The sequence below is a fragment of the Eubalaena glacialis genome, chromosome 10 (assembly GCF_028564815.1).
Source record: "Eubalaena glacialis isolate mEubGla1 chromosome 10, mEubGla1.1.hap2.+ XY, whole genome shotgun sequence".
NCBI lineage: Eukaryota > Metazoa > Chordata > Mammalia > Artiodactyla > Balaenidae > Eubalaena > Eubalaena glacialis.
Genome location: NC_083725.1, coordinates 55,647,835 through 55,664,759, shown reverse-complemented (window position 1 = coordinate 55,664,759; position 16,925 = coordinate 55,647,835). Strand labels below are relative to the sequence as shown.

At 40.7% G+C, this 16,925-nt stretch overlaps 1 protein-coding gene across 1 annotated transcript in view; it reads right to left on the bottom strand.

Annotated features, from left to right (window-relative positions):
• RAB38 (RAB38, member RAS oncogene family) overlaps positions 1 to 16,925 on the bottom strand; it is a 62,226-nt gene that overhangs the window by 25,744 nt on the left and 19,557 nt on the right. The window contains exon 2 of the mRNA XM_061202746.1: positions 12,903 to 13,183. Within this exon, the coding sequence (XP_061058729.1) occupies positions 12,903 to 13,183 (281 nt within the window). The remainder of the gene's footprint in view (positions 1 to 12,902; positions 13,184 to 16,925) is intronic.

Here is a 16,925-nt window from a genome sequence, read left to right as displayed (position 1 = left end):
GCTTCTGCACAGTTCTCTAAGGACAGAAATACCCCACAAGGGGCAGGGAAAAGTATAATACAGTAAAGGAATCTTCTGAATAAGTGCTTGAAAAGCAGTGCTGCAAACCATTCTGTTCCATCCAATAAACATTGACCATGTGATCAACCACCATGTACAAGCCAACGTGCTGGTGGGTAACCAGGAGGATTTCACAGTGCAGTGCAGGGACCAGGTCCATAAAGAAAGAAGTTTAACATATGTGGCAAGAGATAGGAGAGACTACCTGACAGCCAGTAACAGATGATGCTCAAGCCTAGTTCTGAAGGAAGAGTGAAAGACAGGTGAATAAGTGTAGGAAGCATGTTCCAGGAAGGGGGAATTCCGAGATGTGAACTTGATGCAGTTTGGTATCACTAGGGGGTGAACGGAGGGATGAAGTAGCCAGGGATAGACCTGGAGAGGCAGAGAAGAGCCTCACTATGGGGGTTTCTGAAGGATGAGTAACCTGTTTCTATGGGTATATGGCTTGGATGTCTGGGTGGATGTAAGGTCTCCTAACCAGATGATCTGATTTGCAGAAGAGCTAATAAATTCAGTTTCCAACATATTGGATTTGAAGAGTTGTCTAGGTGAGATCCAGGGAGAGATCCAGAGGGACATGGAAGTCTGAAGTTTGGGAAAGAAGTCACGGCTGCAGGTAGAGATCCAGGAAGAAATCTGACTCCAGAAGCAGAGTCTGATTGTATTTAATCATTCCCTGAGTCTGGGAATGGGAACCGTGGTCTACTAGTGAAGACCAGAGACCATATTCCGTCATGATCTGCACTCCACTGCACCCAGGCAATATTTTCATTCCCGAAGGCACCAGGATTCTACTTGCTTTTTCCACCCTCCTTCACCTACACTTTTCCATACAGCTCACCTCTGCTGCAGATTAAGCTCAAGATCGGATAGAACCTCAGGAGCATCCTCCCGTCTTTGAAATTCTGAAAGATAGGCCTTTTTTCCTTAAAAGATTTTTACAGAAATAATTATGATGGGGAGCTAGAACAGGATTTTTAAAAAGTGCAAACATGGAAATCTTACAAAGACTTCAGACTCTCCCTGCCTCTAATTTTGGCTCCCTTTCTTAGCACCAGGAAACTCATCAAGTCCTTCTGAACTCTTCTTCTGTCCTTTAGAATAGAGCTTACACCTCCCTCCTTTCAGTCTCCAATTTCCTCTAACTAAGCTCATCATTTTTCCTGCTTTTGGTTCCTGTTTCCAGACCATGCAGAAGAGCAACACACTCCCAGGGGCAACATCTCTCATCACACACAGTGATCCTCAAAGGGGATGGATGGACAGCAGTGTACCATCGACAGAGGCATTTTGCAAAAATCTGAGGAGAAAAGGCTCCCTGGTCCCTTCATCCTGGTTCTGACACTCTACCCCAACAAAGAATTCCTGCTCTAGCTGAATAGAACTTTTTCTCCAGGAATCCCCTAATTCTAACACATTTTTCTAAAGATACCATTAGAGAGGAATTAAGCGATTGAAGGCACATGGGCTGGCTCTAGAACAGGGTCCATGCTTCAGTGGGCAGGATTGTCTGGGAAGCCCCTGAAACTGTGAGCAATTTTTGCATGCATGTGTATTTTCTTTAGAAAGACCAGTCATTTATTGCATACTAATCTTCCAGGCATTTCACGCTTATTAACACTGATTCTTATAACAACCCCATAAAGTATTATCCCCATTTTTCATATGAGAAATGGAAGCTCAGCATGATTAAAGGTTTGGCCCAAAGCCACATAGCTTTGGGTCTGAGGCAAGAGCCTGACCCCTATCTACATGGCATCCAAGCCCACACTCGCCATACTCTGCCAAAGTGCCCCTCCGTGCTTCTCAGGGCCCTTTCTCAGGTTCAGAAATCCATGGTGATCCTACAGCCTGGGTCCAGCTGAGGACAGGGTTGTTTTTCTGGGACCAGAAAGACACAATCACTCAGAGCGACTCACACCCTGCCTCATCTCTCTAAGCAATGCCCGTCCATCAGAAGAGAGGGCTGAGCCACATCATGTAAGCCGGCCCAACAGTTAGCTATCTCCTAGCTGGTGCCCCAGACATGTAGGTGGGCGAGAGGAAGTCCCTTAAGGAAATCTGTAGAGGCTATATGGTGTGGGTAGGAAGAGAACAAAGATGTGGAAAATCTGGAAATTCCTAAGGCGAAGACCAGAGAAGGATCGAGGTGATCCTTTCATGCGTGTGAAAAGGCATGGAGATGAGTACTGGAAACGCTAAAATTCAGAGATTAAAGTATTAGGTGGGTGGGGAACAGAGAAGGCAAAACTCTGCCTTGTGACAGACCATGTCCCTTAGCATCAAACCCTCGGGCAGAGAATCCTTAATAGACTAGAGAAGCCTGAACCCAAAGACTCCACAGTTTCTTTTTCATTATTTGTTTATATCTTTATTTATAATTTTATCTCTGTCATTGTAAAAGCAATATAATCACATTTAAAAAAAAATGGAAACCAGAAACATGAAGATAAAATCACCCACAGGGCTTCCCTGGTGGCGCAGTGGTTGAGAATCTGCCTGCCAATGCAGGGGACACGGGTTCGAGCTCTGGTCTGAGAAGATCCCACATGCCATGGAGCAACTGGGCCCGTGAGCCACAACTACTGAGCCTGCGCATCTGGAGCCTGTGCTCCACAACGAGAGAGGCCATGACAGTGAGAGGCCCGTACACCACGATGAAGAGTGGCCCCCGCTTGCCGCAACAGGAGAAAGCCCTCGTACAGAAACGAAGACCCAACACAGCCAAAAATAAATAAATAAATAAATAAATAAACAAACAAACACACAAACAACAACAACAACAAAAAAGTAACTTAAAAAAAAAAATCACCCACAATCCCACAATCTAACAACAGTCATCATTTGGCAAGAATTAACTCCTAACTTTCTTCATACAACTGCATACTTGGTAAACATACAAAACTCAAAAGACCACCCTACTTGATTTTTCTTAAAACTGCCAACTAACTAACAGGAACTTTTATTCAGTTAGTGCCTTTTCCTTAGAGGATTTAGAAAATTCTAACATAAAGCATGACATCTGGGGTTTCGCAGCCTCAGTATTATTGACATCTTGGGCCAAATCATTCTTTGGAGGAGTGGGAGTTGGGATGCTGTGTGCTGGGCACCGTAGGATGTTTAGCAGCATCCCTGGCCTCTACCCACTTGATGTGAGTAGCATCTCCTCTCCCCGATCAGTTATGACAACCAAAAATAGTTCTAGACATTGACAAGATCACCCCTGCTAAGAACCATAATTAAATAATACTAAAAACAATCATTTAACAAAAATATGCCTGTGCCTTATTGGGCCTGGTCTTTTCTGGAGGAGGGATGAGCTCTGTCTTGATCCTGTCTGAAAACAAAGATTCCTTGTAGGCTTGTTCTCATGAATCTCTGTGAGGTAGAAGATATCTGGAAAGTAAAGTGTCTTATCTTTGAGCCCACCGATGATTAATTACTAAAGACTCCCTACTGCTAAATCCAAGGGGGTTTCTCGTCTCACACCCAGAGCTGAATGTGTTTGGACAAAACAATATGAACAAAGAATGGCAACTGCCTCTGCCTTGTACAGTCCATACAAAGGGAATATCAGGACAAAAGCACAGAGGGAAAGCACAGAGGGAAAGGCAAGTGGCTGGCAATGTACATGTGAGAAAAGGCCCCTTCATTATTCAGTCCCTTCAATGATTCCAGGTGAATTGCTCCACTTTGTTACATTTCCTGGAAGACCTATTTACATGTCTCTGTATCTGTCATTAGACTTTAAACTTTCAGAGACCGGCTACATTTTATCTTATCTATCTATCTATCTATCCCAATCCCTGGTCAACCGTGTATCAGTTCCTCCATAAATAGTTATTGTATAATTAGGCCAGATTGGAAAAGGCTATACATAGTGCAGTATGGTGGTTGGGTGTACTCTGAGCACATCTGGCTTGAAATCCCAACTTTACTACCTACCAACTATGAGATCTTTAGCTAGTCATTTATGTTCTCCAATTTAAACTTTAATCCCCTCATCCGTAAAACAGGACTAATAAAAGTACTTACAAGACTGTTTCAAGGATGAGCTATTGCATGTAAAGCCACAAGCACAAAAGAGAAGCTAATGCTATTGTAAGACATCAGTGGCAAACTTCAATGAGTAGATGGCCAGATCGGATGGTAAAGAGTTCAGGCTTTGAAAGCCATCGGGCCTCTGTTGCAACTACTCAACTCTGCAGATGTAATGGAAAAGCACCCATAGATAACATGTGCACCAATGAGCATGGTTGTGTTCTGATAACACTTTATTTATGAAATAAGGGCAGGCCACATTTGGCCCACAGGTAATAGCTTGCTGACTCCTGTTTTCAGGTGTCTAAATTTTTTTTTTTTTTAACATCTTTATTGGAGTATAATTGCTTTACATCGTTGTGTTAGTTTCTGCTGTATAACAAAGTGAATCAGCTATATGTATACATATATCCCCATATCCCCTCCCTCTTGCGTCTCCCCCCCACCCTCCCTATCCCACTCCTCTAGGTGGTCACAAAGCACCGAGCTGATCTCCCCGTGCTATGCGGCTGCTTCCCACTAGGTACTTATTTTACATTTCGTAATGTATATATGTCAATGCTACTCTCTCACTTTGTCCCAGCTTACCCTTCCCCCTCTCCGTGTCCTCAAGTCCATTCTCTACGTCTGCGTCTTTATTCCTGTCCTACCCCTAGGTTCATCAGTACCATTTTTTTTTTTTTTAGATTCCATATGTGTCACCATACGGTATTTGTTTTTCTCTTTCTGACTTACTTCATTCCGTATGACAGATTCTAGGTCCATCCACCTCACTACAAATAATTCAATTTCGTTCCTTTCTATGGCTGAGTAATATTCCATTGTATATATGTGCCACATCTTCTTTATCCATTTGTCTGTCGATGGACACTTAGGTTGCTTCCATGTCCTGGCTATTGTAAATAGTGCTGCGATGAACATTGTGGTACATGTCTCCTTTTGAATTATGGTTTTCTCAGGGTATATGCCCAGTAGCGGGATTGCTGGGTTGTATGGTAGTTCTATTTTTAGTTTTTTAAGGAACCTCCGTACTGTTCTCCATAGTGGCTGTATCAATTTACATTCTTAGGTGTCTAAATCTGAATCAAGAAGTAGAGCTTACAGAAGATTCTTGAACTAGACTGTGATAAAATCAAAGTGATTCCTTGGGTAGGTTGAGTTTTTAGCACCATGCTGTACAGACTACCATGAGCGAGGTCTGGAGACTATTTGAAGTTGTCTAAGAACGAAACAGGAAAGGACCTGTGCTGTAGGTAATGAAAATGTGAACCATGCAGGAGAGGATGACAAATGCAACTCCTGCCTCCTGCACACCAAGCTGTGGTTATAGCCTCTGAGGGTCTGTTTCTATTTTCCTACAATGTCTTAGTCATAATTGGATCTCATATTATCTAGCAAATTATTAGCATAGACCTAGAAAACCTCTGGAGAGCCAATTAGCTAAAGATAAAAATTAAAATGTTATTCTTAATTTATACTGATTCCTAAGCAGGTGAGTTGCTTGAATTTGAGACTCTTGTACTTAAGCTAGGCTCAATTTCAAGAAATGATTCCATTTTTCATGCAGGGCATTAAGAATCTGTCAAAAATGATGATTCAAACAGTTGTACTACAGACTAGTGGTCATTATATGAAATGATCATGACTATTAACAATTGCCATCATTTCCTTTAATGATACCTTCTAACTTTGCTCTGATTTTGCATTTTTAGATTGGGCCCTTCCTTTTAGGTTCCTAAGTACAACTAGCTCCAAGCAGATCGGCTAAAAAAATAAGGTTAAACGTGCTGTGTCCCAGTTAAGTCAGGGGAGGCACATCCTACAACCCCATCTAAAGTCTTTGGAGATGGATGCCTAAAACGTGGCCTAACTACTTCCCTTAGGGAATTCTGGAATTTTAAGAGGAACAGGCACCTAATAGTATGCTCTGAATCCAGAAAAGGCTTAATACACATTGTTCACAGCACAGACCTGAATAGTCATTCAATACAAATTGTGTTGAATCAATGAATGCACCAGTGACTATCAAGAATTTTTTCATGGATTGACATTTAAAAATTGGGAATAACCAGAAATGGCCTACTACCCCACTTAAAAATAAAAAGATTTAAAAAAATGATTAAAAAAGGACTTAGAATAACTGTCTACCCATACTCAAGTGCAATTATCTATGCATTTCCAGTTTGTATAAATGCTTATATATATTTTCTAAAAGCCTATGAGAAGAAATGATGTGTGATCCTACCCTTCAAGCAGCTTCTAGAAAACTAGCTACTTAACTGCTGCATATTTTAGCTTTCATAGCAATTTAAAAATAATAATAATAATGGAAAAAGCTCACTAAACAATGGAAGATAGAAAACTTTCCCTTTAAAAGATAATTCTAGGTCAGTATTTCCTAAGCGTGTTCTATTAGTTTGTTAAGTGTTCTACGTGGCCAAAAACATTTACAAACTGCTGCATGGTATGGTCCCCTTTTGAAGGAGATAGTGAAAAAGCTATTATATGAATGACACACCATCATTTTAGAGATACACACTGACTAGAGGACATACCTTGATTCTGAAATGTTAACATAGGAAGGAACAAAAAGCATAAGTTAGAATCAAAGAAATAAGGTAGTAACTCTATGGTTTTAGGGAAATCACCTAAGTCTCAACTTTTTTTTAAATGGTAACAAAAATAATAACCTATTCTATAGGATCATGCTAAGGACTGAATGAGTTCATACACGTAAAAATCTCTACACAAAGTTAACGTACAGCAAACAGCAAGAAACATAGCCATTTTTATTACTGGAGATTCGGAATGCACATAGGATATCAAAGGCCTGAGAAGTCCTACAGCAAGGGGGACAGTGAAGCTGGTTTTCTTAAATGCATTTGACCATGTATATTAATCCAGATTCTCAGTCGCAAGATTCAGAAGCCGATGCTGGCTAAACATGGAATCATTTATTCAAGGGATGTTGGGTAGCTTGCAGAATTACTCAGTAGGCTACAGAAACAGTAGTCTAGAGAAACCAGATCGAGCCTAAGCTTCCAGAAACTCAGATCCTACATAGAACAGGAGTGATGAGGACCCTGCTGCCAGCTACCACTGAGCACTAGGTCCTGTAATCTGCAAAGCTCCGGGGATCTCAACTTGAATGCAACTGTTCCTGGGGCCAGCAGTGATCCTGTTTCTGTGTCAAGCAGAAGACGCAGCAAACTCCGCTATCTTCCAAGGATGAAGGTCTTTTCTGCCACCACCCTCCCCAGAAAAAAAATGGGTTCTGGGGCTTCCCTGGTGGCACAGTGGTTGAGAATCTGCCTGCTAATGCAGGGGACACGGGTTCGGGCCCTGGTCTGGGAGGATCCCACATGCCGCGGAGAGACTAGGCCCGTGAGCCACAACTACTGAGCCTGCGTGTCTGGAGCCCGTGCTCCGCAACAAGAGAGGCCGCGATAGTGAGAGGCCCGCGCACCGCGATGAAGAGTAGCCCCCGCTCGCCGCAACTAGAGAAAGCCCTCGCACAGAAACGAAGACCCAACACAGCCATAAATAAATAAATAAATAAATATTAAAAAAAAAAAAAAGGGTTCTGCATTGCACCCTCTTCCTCTAGTTGCTCACTTCTGAATCAGTATGATCTGTGGAATCTAGGTCATATGCCTGTGCCCTAGCTGCAAATAAAGCAGAGGAAGAAGGTTTTATGGACTCTTCCTGGGGAGGTGAGCCTCCCATGGCTAGAAGTTCCCCAAAGATAGCAAATGTGTTTAACAGTTACTGGAAACCCAAAACACATGAAAAATGTCCACTACACTGTGAAACACCTACTCCTCCCTCTAAAAACTATAACTTCTTACAGAGAACACTAGTGGGTATATTCCTTCCCTTAGCAGGACACACATCAACATCTTTCTTTTTAGCTCCAGGGAAGAGACTAAACTTCAATAGAGTTTAATGTTAGAAAGTGTCTTCTAGGGCACCCATTGATCTTAGGACATTCTGAGATGGAGGGTGGGCCTAAAAGTCACTATAAATAGGGTAGAAACAGACAAGGAAATCTGCCTGGAGTAGGGCATGTGGTGGAGGCTGCATGACTAGAGGGCACTGCAGTTCTCTCTGTGATTGTTGTCCTCATCACCACTTGGGTAGATCCTACTTGCCCCATTACTTCCCATCTACACTGGCATTTTCCTGGTGTCCTGTTTCTGAACACAACCACATGGGAACCACCACAGCATAAGAACAGGACAGAGCAGCCTGGGAAGGGCTGAGATGTAGAAACAGACCCTTCCTCTGAGTGCATGTATTGTGTGCATCAGAGCCAGGTACAGATGGGGACACCCAGACCGGCAGATGGGCTGTGGGGACAGGTGACAGAGATAATGTGGTATGTGTGTGTGGTGGGATCAGACGTAACACGTCAGGGACCCCACGTACATTCTGTCACTTAATCTCACAACAACTCTAAAAGGTAGTTGGATGTGGCCATAGAGTGAATCCAAAGGAAGTAGCTGGTGGAGATTCAGGCAATGGGCACCAAGAGAGCACCAGGTAAATGGGCCAGAAGGTCTCGGGGCCCCATCAGCCATTGAGATGGACCCGAAAGACAGGATTCTCGATCTTGGGAATGCACCAACAAGAGCAGACCAGGGCCCTCATTCTAAATAGACAAATCTGCCAAAACATATTATAAAGACTGAGCTTGGGCACAGGAATGCATAAAAGAGCCATGATTAGAGTTAAATATGATGTGGACAGTGAGATAGACGTATCGGAGCTCCTGATCTATAGGCTGACCATGTAAATTAAATTACAGACCAGAAATGGGGGGGTTATTAATAATTATGCTAGGACCACAGGCATAAACAAGGAATGTTCGATAAAATGGGACATATGATCACCCCAGATATATATTTCCTGGCCCTAGTGAATCCCCAGGCAGAATTCAACTAAACACAGCTAAGAAAAGGAAAGAATGCAAAGGTTGAAAACTAAAGAAAATCTGACTTAAGAGAGACTCTTTTTCTTTCTTTCCTTTGGTTTTTAATGTTTGAAGAGATGATGTGAAAAACCAGAGATGCTAGCATACATTTATTTTTTATTTTTTCTTTCTTAGTTCACAGCCAGAGGCTACCATGATTATTCCAGCAACAGCACAAAGCATGAAAATTCTTGTGGAAAGTTTCTTTAGAAGATTGAAGAGCAAGAGGGTAAATTTCCCTTGGCAGTGGGGTCAGCAGCAAGAAGGAGGCTGGTCTCAGTGACAAACTCCTTCAACACCCTGCTAGTTTCAGCTTCAGGTATGGACGAGCTGATATACCCACAGGATTTCTCCAGGATGTGGCCATGAGGACAAAGCCAGACTTTTTGGACTTTGGCTCATTAGAAGTTTTGGAAACGTAAAAGAAAGGAAATCAGATGTTTATCACCAGCCTGACTATGATGTCACTCAAGAGGACTTTCGTTGTTAGGAGATTCACTTTCTAAGAGAAAGATCTTTATGGGAAATGTTCCCTCCCAAAGGTAATCAACAAATGAATTGGTAGCTGTCTCCAAATGCTGCCATCTTAGCTTCAGGCAGACGGTTTGATCTGGGCCTCTGTTTTGTACATGCTGAAATACTATCCTCAGAAAGTAAGTAGAGCTTTATCAGAGATCTTTTTTCAAAAAAGACTTTTTGAGCCGTTTGACACTCCAGCTTGTCAATGCTGCAGTATTGTTCCGCGTGTCTAGGTGTCAACTTTGAATACTAACTTGGCACCAGGAAGCCATTTTCATTATTAAGACATTCAGAAGGACAATTTCAATAGCAGTATGTTTGGAGGAAAGAGAAATGTGGGTTCTACCTTTCACAATGAGGCCTTGTACCCTCTTGGTCATATTAGCAGTTCAGTGCACTTTAGCCTTGTGAAATTCCCTCCACCCTCTCTCCATACAAAGCTTCTCTTCAAAGTTTACACTTGCAGGGATTTAGAGGATTAGAAATCCAGTATCTAAGTACATGGCGGGTCAGCCAGGCCTTAAGTTAATGAACATCATGCCCTTAAGCAGAGTTTGACACTGTAATTGTTGTGCAAGGAATGTCAGAGTGAGGTGAAAGAAAATGTCCAGAACGTCCTTTGTCCCACAAGCAATTTCAACCCTCCCCACAAATTTATAGGTGTCTTCCTTCCTTTTATTTTCCTGTTAGCACTTACTGGCTATCCATCCACCACCCCCACCCTGCCCCAGATTTTACTTATGTTTTGTTGTTACTGTTATACATGAAGTCAGGATTCTGTCTGCTTTGTAAGTTTCTCTATTCCCAGTGCCTGGTACATAACAGGTGTTCCATAACATTTGTTGAATGAGTGAATGATGGAAGACTCCCCTCCTCATATAAATATGAGTCATTCAATGGATGGACCTAGAGATTGTCATACTGAGTGAAGTAAGTCAGACAGAGAAAGACAAATGTCATACAATACTGGTTATATGCAGAATCTAAAAAAAATGGTACAAATGAACCTATTTACAAAGCAGAAATAGAATCACAGATGTAGAAAACAAACTTATGGCTACCAAGGGGGAAGGAAGGAGATAAATTGGGAGATTGAGATTGACATATACACACTATATATATTATTTATATACTATATATAAAATAGATAACTAATAAGAACCTGCTATATAGCACAGAGAATTCTACTCAGTACTCAGTAATGACCTATATGGGAATAGAATCTAACAAAGAATGGATATATGTATATGTATAACTGATTCACTTTGCGGTACAGCAGAAACTAATACAACATTGTAAATCAACTATACTCCAAGAAAAATTAAAAAATAAAAAATAAATGAGTCATTCAATATAGACTGCCCTCCAGATGTAAGATAACCAATTAAGAAAAGGAGTTCTCCAAAATTCTACTCTTTTACCCCTGTGCCTGGAGGCTTCAAAGTACAGGGCTAAGGAATAGGTGAATGGATGAATTCACCCAGATTTTGGAATTTTTTAAAAAGCCGGACTAACATCCAAGAATCAGTCTATTAAAAATGTAATATTTCTTAAAGTTCTATAATTTAATCATATCTGCGAATGTTGCTTGACCAATCTCTCTTTACAACAATAAATTCTTCAAACAAACAAACGAAAAAGGTTCAATGAGAGCCAAGAAGTAGAAAATGACAGATACTGTGTCCTGAATCAAAGGGAAAAAAATCCTAAAAAAACAGGGGAAACAAAGGATTTTAAAAGGAAAGAAGGGGAAAAACATACAAGCACACTGGGGCCTCAAGAAGGAAAACAAGGAACTGAGAAGTAAAAATTTCTAAACATAAGGCCAATTTAGAGATAGCCCTGAGGGAAGGCAGGCACCGAGACTCTCCATGAAACAGCTGAAACAAAGGAACATCCCAACTATGACAAAATAAAGAGGCACCACCACCTTTTCCTCCTTCTCCATCACCTCCCACCCCAAGTGGCTGCTTACTCCTGCTGGTGTTTACACTTCAGTGATATTCTCATATCAGGTTTTTCTTTGTAATCTCTAAAGCCATTACCTTAATTCAAGGCTTTGTCATTTTCCCATAAGAATTCAATAACTACCATGTGGCTCTGTCTCCAGGTTTACTTGCCTCCAATCTACCTTTCCATAGTCCCCAGGGCAAATCTGACCATTCTACCCTCTGTAAAACCAGTCAGAGGCTCCTCCCCAGCCTATTTGAAGGATGTCCATTCAAGCTATATTTTCCAACCATTCTCTAGTGATGCGCACAAACGTTCACAACAAGGCCTAAGTGTGAATTTCCGTAAGTGCAGAGACAATGCCTATCTTATTCACAGCTGAATCCCAAACAACTAGCGCAGTGCCTGCGCTCCACAAGTATTTAATATGTGTGTTCCACAAATAAATAAAAATGGAAAAATCGTGATATAAAGCTATGCAAAATGCAATCTTAATAATGTAAAATGTGCATATATATTTATATCCGCACAGAAAATCTCAGAAAAATGTAGTAAACCATTTACTTTTAATTCATGCTTTTTAAAAAATTTTTCAAAATTTATGATGATACTATTTTTCTCTCTGATACTGAGATACAAAAATATAAACAGAGACAAAAGGGAGTAGAGCAAAAATTGTGCCCCCAACACGTCAGATAACAGCATGGGGCCTAATGGGAAGAGTAAAACCCCTCACCATGCCGCACTGGATTCTGCATCTTCCAGCCCTGACTCTGCCCCCACTGCCTGCTACTCCTCTACCACCCAGGAGGGTGAGCAGTACCAAGCCACACTATGTTCTTCACATTGGTATTTGCCATTTACTCTCTCACCCCACTCTTCCGGTATTCCCAGTGTGCTAGTTCTGTGTTCTTGCCAGCATACAGAAGAACATAATAAGTGTTGCTGGGGTAAACTAATTCGCACTTGAATGAAGCAGTGACACTGAATGTGAGGCCCATTTCTTTCATTGACTCTAAAACCACACTCACCTAACAGGGTTGCTGTGAGGACTAAATGAGAAAGTGCACAAAAAGCATGCCTGACACAAAATAAGCACTCAATAAATGAACACGGTTATTAAACATTATCAATGTGATCATGCACAAGTTGCTTTGCTGCCTTAGCCACAGTCATCTTAAATTGTGGAGAATAGTTCCACTCATCCCCTTGAAATGAGAAAGAGCTTAAAGCAGTTTGGGAACTATAAATCACTAAACAAACACATACTGTTAACATGATGATAATGACGATGATTATATGCCATTTTCTTTGTGAATCTTGCCTACAATAAGTTTATCCTTTAAGGTCACATTACCTTTGCTGATGTTTCAAACCATCCTACGAAACCATGCTCCTTGCAGAACTGGTCCATCTTGAGGCCATTGTTCATGAGCACATCTTTCCCCTGGTCACATTTGTTGGCCAACAAAACCACTGACACTGGTTTGCCATTAGGGAGACTTAACTTTGAGTCCAAATCATTTTTCCACTTTGTCACTGCTTCAAATGTAGCTGGCCTGGTGACATCGAAGACAATAAATGCACCCATAGCTTCTCGGTAATAGACCCTCGTCATGTTTCCAAATCTTTCTTGACCTATCACCAAAAAGAAATAGAAGTCAAAAACACATTACAGTTGTAAACTGAATCATATATGGGAACCTAATAAGACCTCATATGAGCAGACCACTCAGTAAAGTGCTTCATTGCTTATCTTTAAAGAATGCACTAAATATGCAGTCAGGCAGCTCTGTTTTTGATCTTTGAGTCCCGAGGGGATTCATTCATTTAATAAGTATTTATTGAAATGTCTGTGTACCATGTAACATTCCAGAACTGTGCTAATACAGTATCCCACTAGCCACATATGGCTACTTCAGTTTAAATTAATTAAAACTAAATAAAATTTAAAATTCAGTTCCTCAGTCACACTAGCTAGCTACATTTCAAGTGTTCAATAACCACATATGGTTAGTGGCTACAGTATTAGAAACTCCAAGATAGAACATTTCCATTATCATAGAATGTTCTATTGGACAACATTGTTCTAAATACTTGGGATACAATGATTAAAACATGAAAATCCTTACCATAATGGAGCTTACATTTTAGTGGGACGATAGATTAGAATGTTACAAAGGCATCCACAGTCAACGTCAATCAAGGATAACAGTAATAGCTAGCATTTATTGTATGTTCATTAACCATCAGTGATGTGATTCCCATAAATAATCATTAAGGTACAATTATTAGCCCCATTTTAAAGTGACAAAATTGAGACCAGTATGGCTAAGTAACTTGTTCAAATTATACAGATGGTAAGCTTAAGAAGTTACAATTCAAATCTGAGCTTTTTGAATCCAGAGCCCATAGTCATTTACCAACATTGAATACTCTCAACCACTGAGCCATAGTCTTATACTATCTCTCCCCCAGGTTTATATACCAGGAGTGTCCCATTCAACTCAACTGAACAGATAACACGTACTTACGCATCAATGCCAGTCTCTGAGCTACATGCTAGGATTACGACAGTGAACTTGAGGGCCTATAACCTTAACTAGTCTACAGTCTATGGGATAAGGAAAGCACTCTGACATAGAAATAAACAAACAAAGAAATAAATAAATGGATTAGTCTTAGACCAATCAGCTAGAATCAGTTTTGCTCTGATCCTTAATTTTCTAAATGAATATTGGCAAATTTCTTAAACACACTAAGTTTAGCTTTCCTCATCTGCAAAATGGCGGTAATAATATGCACCTCACAGGGTTGTTATGTGGATGAACTGAATTAACACATGTGAAACATCCAGCACAGTCCCTTACAACTCGTTGGTACTTGAGTTTTCCCTCCCTTTCTTCAGCATGTTAAAAATTATGAAAGACAATATTACAAAGGTAGTGAAATCAGAGTTCTAGACCAGAGTTTATGAAAGAAAATTACAGGAATTTGAGCTGATCAACCAAAATGAACAAAGTCCTATTGCTTGTAAGTCTATCCACTAGTAGTTGCTGAAGACAGGAGCTGTTGAAGACTGGGTTTATATTTTCTGAACCCAAAACTCCGGAAGTGTATGACCAAAGTTTTTTAATTCTGATTTGGGAATTTCTTTGTGTTCAGAGTCTTATGAAGTTTTAAAAATTAAAACAAAGTTAAGTGTGTATTGAATAAGCCAACTTATCTTAAAAAAATAAAATGCTGAAACTGGCATGTATCTAAGAACATATAGGTCAACAAACCTTTAAGAACACTTTACACTTAAGTTTGTGTTCAAGGTTTTGTGACGGTGAGTTTTAATTCAAGTTATCGAATTCTTTTGTAGGTCATGTTCACACTGGCATTAGCATTGTGGATTGTAAGAGGAACTGATCCATAAGCACTTACTGAAAATGCATGAAGGTCAAGGCTTCCTATCCTAGTGTGTGAGCCTGTGTGCTCAAGCATGTATCACTGGAAAGAAGAACACTTTGTCTGGGCCAGCTCATGTCCATCAGAAAATATTTCTTACATGGGTTATACCAGCACTTAAAAAAATTTCCCACAGTCATCTAGTCAATGAAAGAAAGTGGTATAATACTACTCATATGACACAAAACCCACAGATGAACTTTCATTTTTTCCAATGAGTTCTTAATTTCATTCTTTTCCTTCTTTTTGTTTTTTTTTTTAGTTCCTTATGCATACAGTGATTTCCTTTGATACTGATCAGGGTGGCCATGACATTTCAGGAAGATAGGGGAAAAAGGCCCTCTGTTATCATTCAGAACTCTGAAGGCCTCTAGGCTTTTTAAGGATGTCTTATGATCCCTTTCAGGGAACTAATCAGATGAAGGGCAAAGTCATGGGTTATTCAATAATCTGCTTGTCCAGGGGTTTTCATAGTAGAGTAAGGCAGCCCTCAAGGAAGAAAGATTTTACATTTCAAATATACGGCAAAAGGTCATTTTTAAGACTATGCAAAAAAGCACACTATAGGCTTACACCTTCACAGGGATTGTGTGTGTGTGTTTGAGTTTGTGAGGGTATGTGTGCCAGATCAGAAACAGGAAGAAAAAAGTTTGTTTCTAGAAAGAAAAGACCTTTGTATATTGAGGTCACTGGGCCAGGAGACTTGGAAAGTTTGTATTTTTGGCATTCCAGCAAGAGGTCACATTCAGCCCAGGGCCTTTCCAGCACTCATTTTATCCTGCCTTTGTCAGCTGACAGCCCTGTCTGCTGTTTCTTAAGAAAAGAATGAGAACCATGTGACTCTTCGTGAGTGCCTACATATGGACAAAGTACAGACCTGATGAAACTACCATAGGTGATTTACTTTAAAAAAAAAAAAAGACTGTAGTTCAAAAAAATGCCATTGGAGTTAAATCACTGATTCGACACACATTTACTGAATAATACGATCCAGGTTCTGTGCTTTGTGCCGCAGATACAGAATTTTTGTCCTTGAGGAACTTCTAAACTAAGAAGTGTTATACTGGATGCATGGACCAAAAATGATCCAGGTCACCATGTAGGTCCCCATTTCTTGTAGTCTCTAAGCACACACTCCATAGCCATGTAGATGCGGCTCGTGATTCAGTTCTCAGCCTCAAGGGATATTAAATGACAGAGCAATCAACAGCTTCACAAACGTTAGTACAAAGCTTGTGGTAATAATTTGGATAACCTCCCACAGAAAGCACTAAATTGATGGGTCAGAAGACAGGGCATCTTCATTTTAATCCCTCGTTACCAGCGCAGTCTTAGACAACTAATTTCTCTCCCTGAGACTCAGTTTTCTCATCTGTAAAATGAAGTTATTCTGGCCGATCCCTACAGCCCCTTTCTGTTTTCATGCCTTCTACCCCTATGATACACCATTAAATCAACATCTGGTCCTCTGTTCCAACTGCATGAAGTGGCCCATTTGGTGTCATGCACTCAGCTAAAAACATACACCAGCAACATAGCCATAGTGTGTATTTAATATTTTTCACTTGGTAATTAGTACTATCCAGATGCTCTCAGCGGGCATAACCAAGCAGTGTACCTTCTAGATGGCATAAAAACAACAAGAGGGTTTTCTATTAACCAACTAGCTCCGTGACCTCAGATTAGCCACTTCACCATTCTGAGCCTCCGTTTCCTCATTGGTAAAAATAAAGAACTGGAATGGATACATAAACTAAATTCATTATTACCTCTGACAACCCCGTTTGATCAACCTCCCCAGTATGCAGGCATCCAGCTCTCTACCTCCCATCCCTCCTGTGTTCCCCACGCTGGTTCACAGCATCACCATCTACACTGCCACCCAGAGTGGTACCTTCAAGTCATCTTCCAACTCTTGCCTCATCCC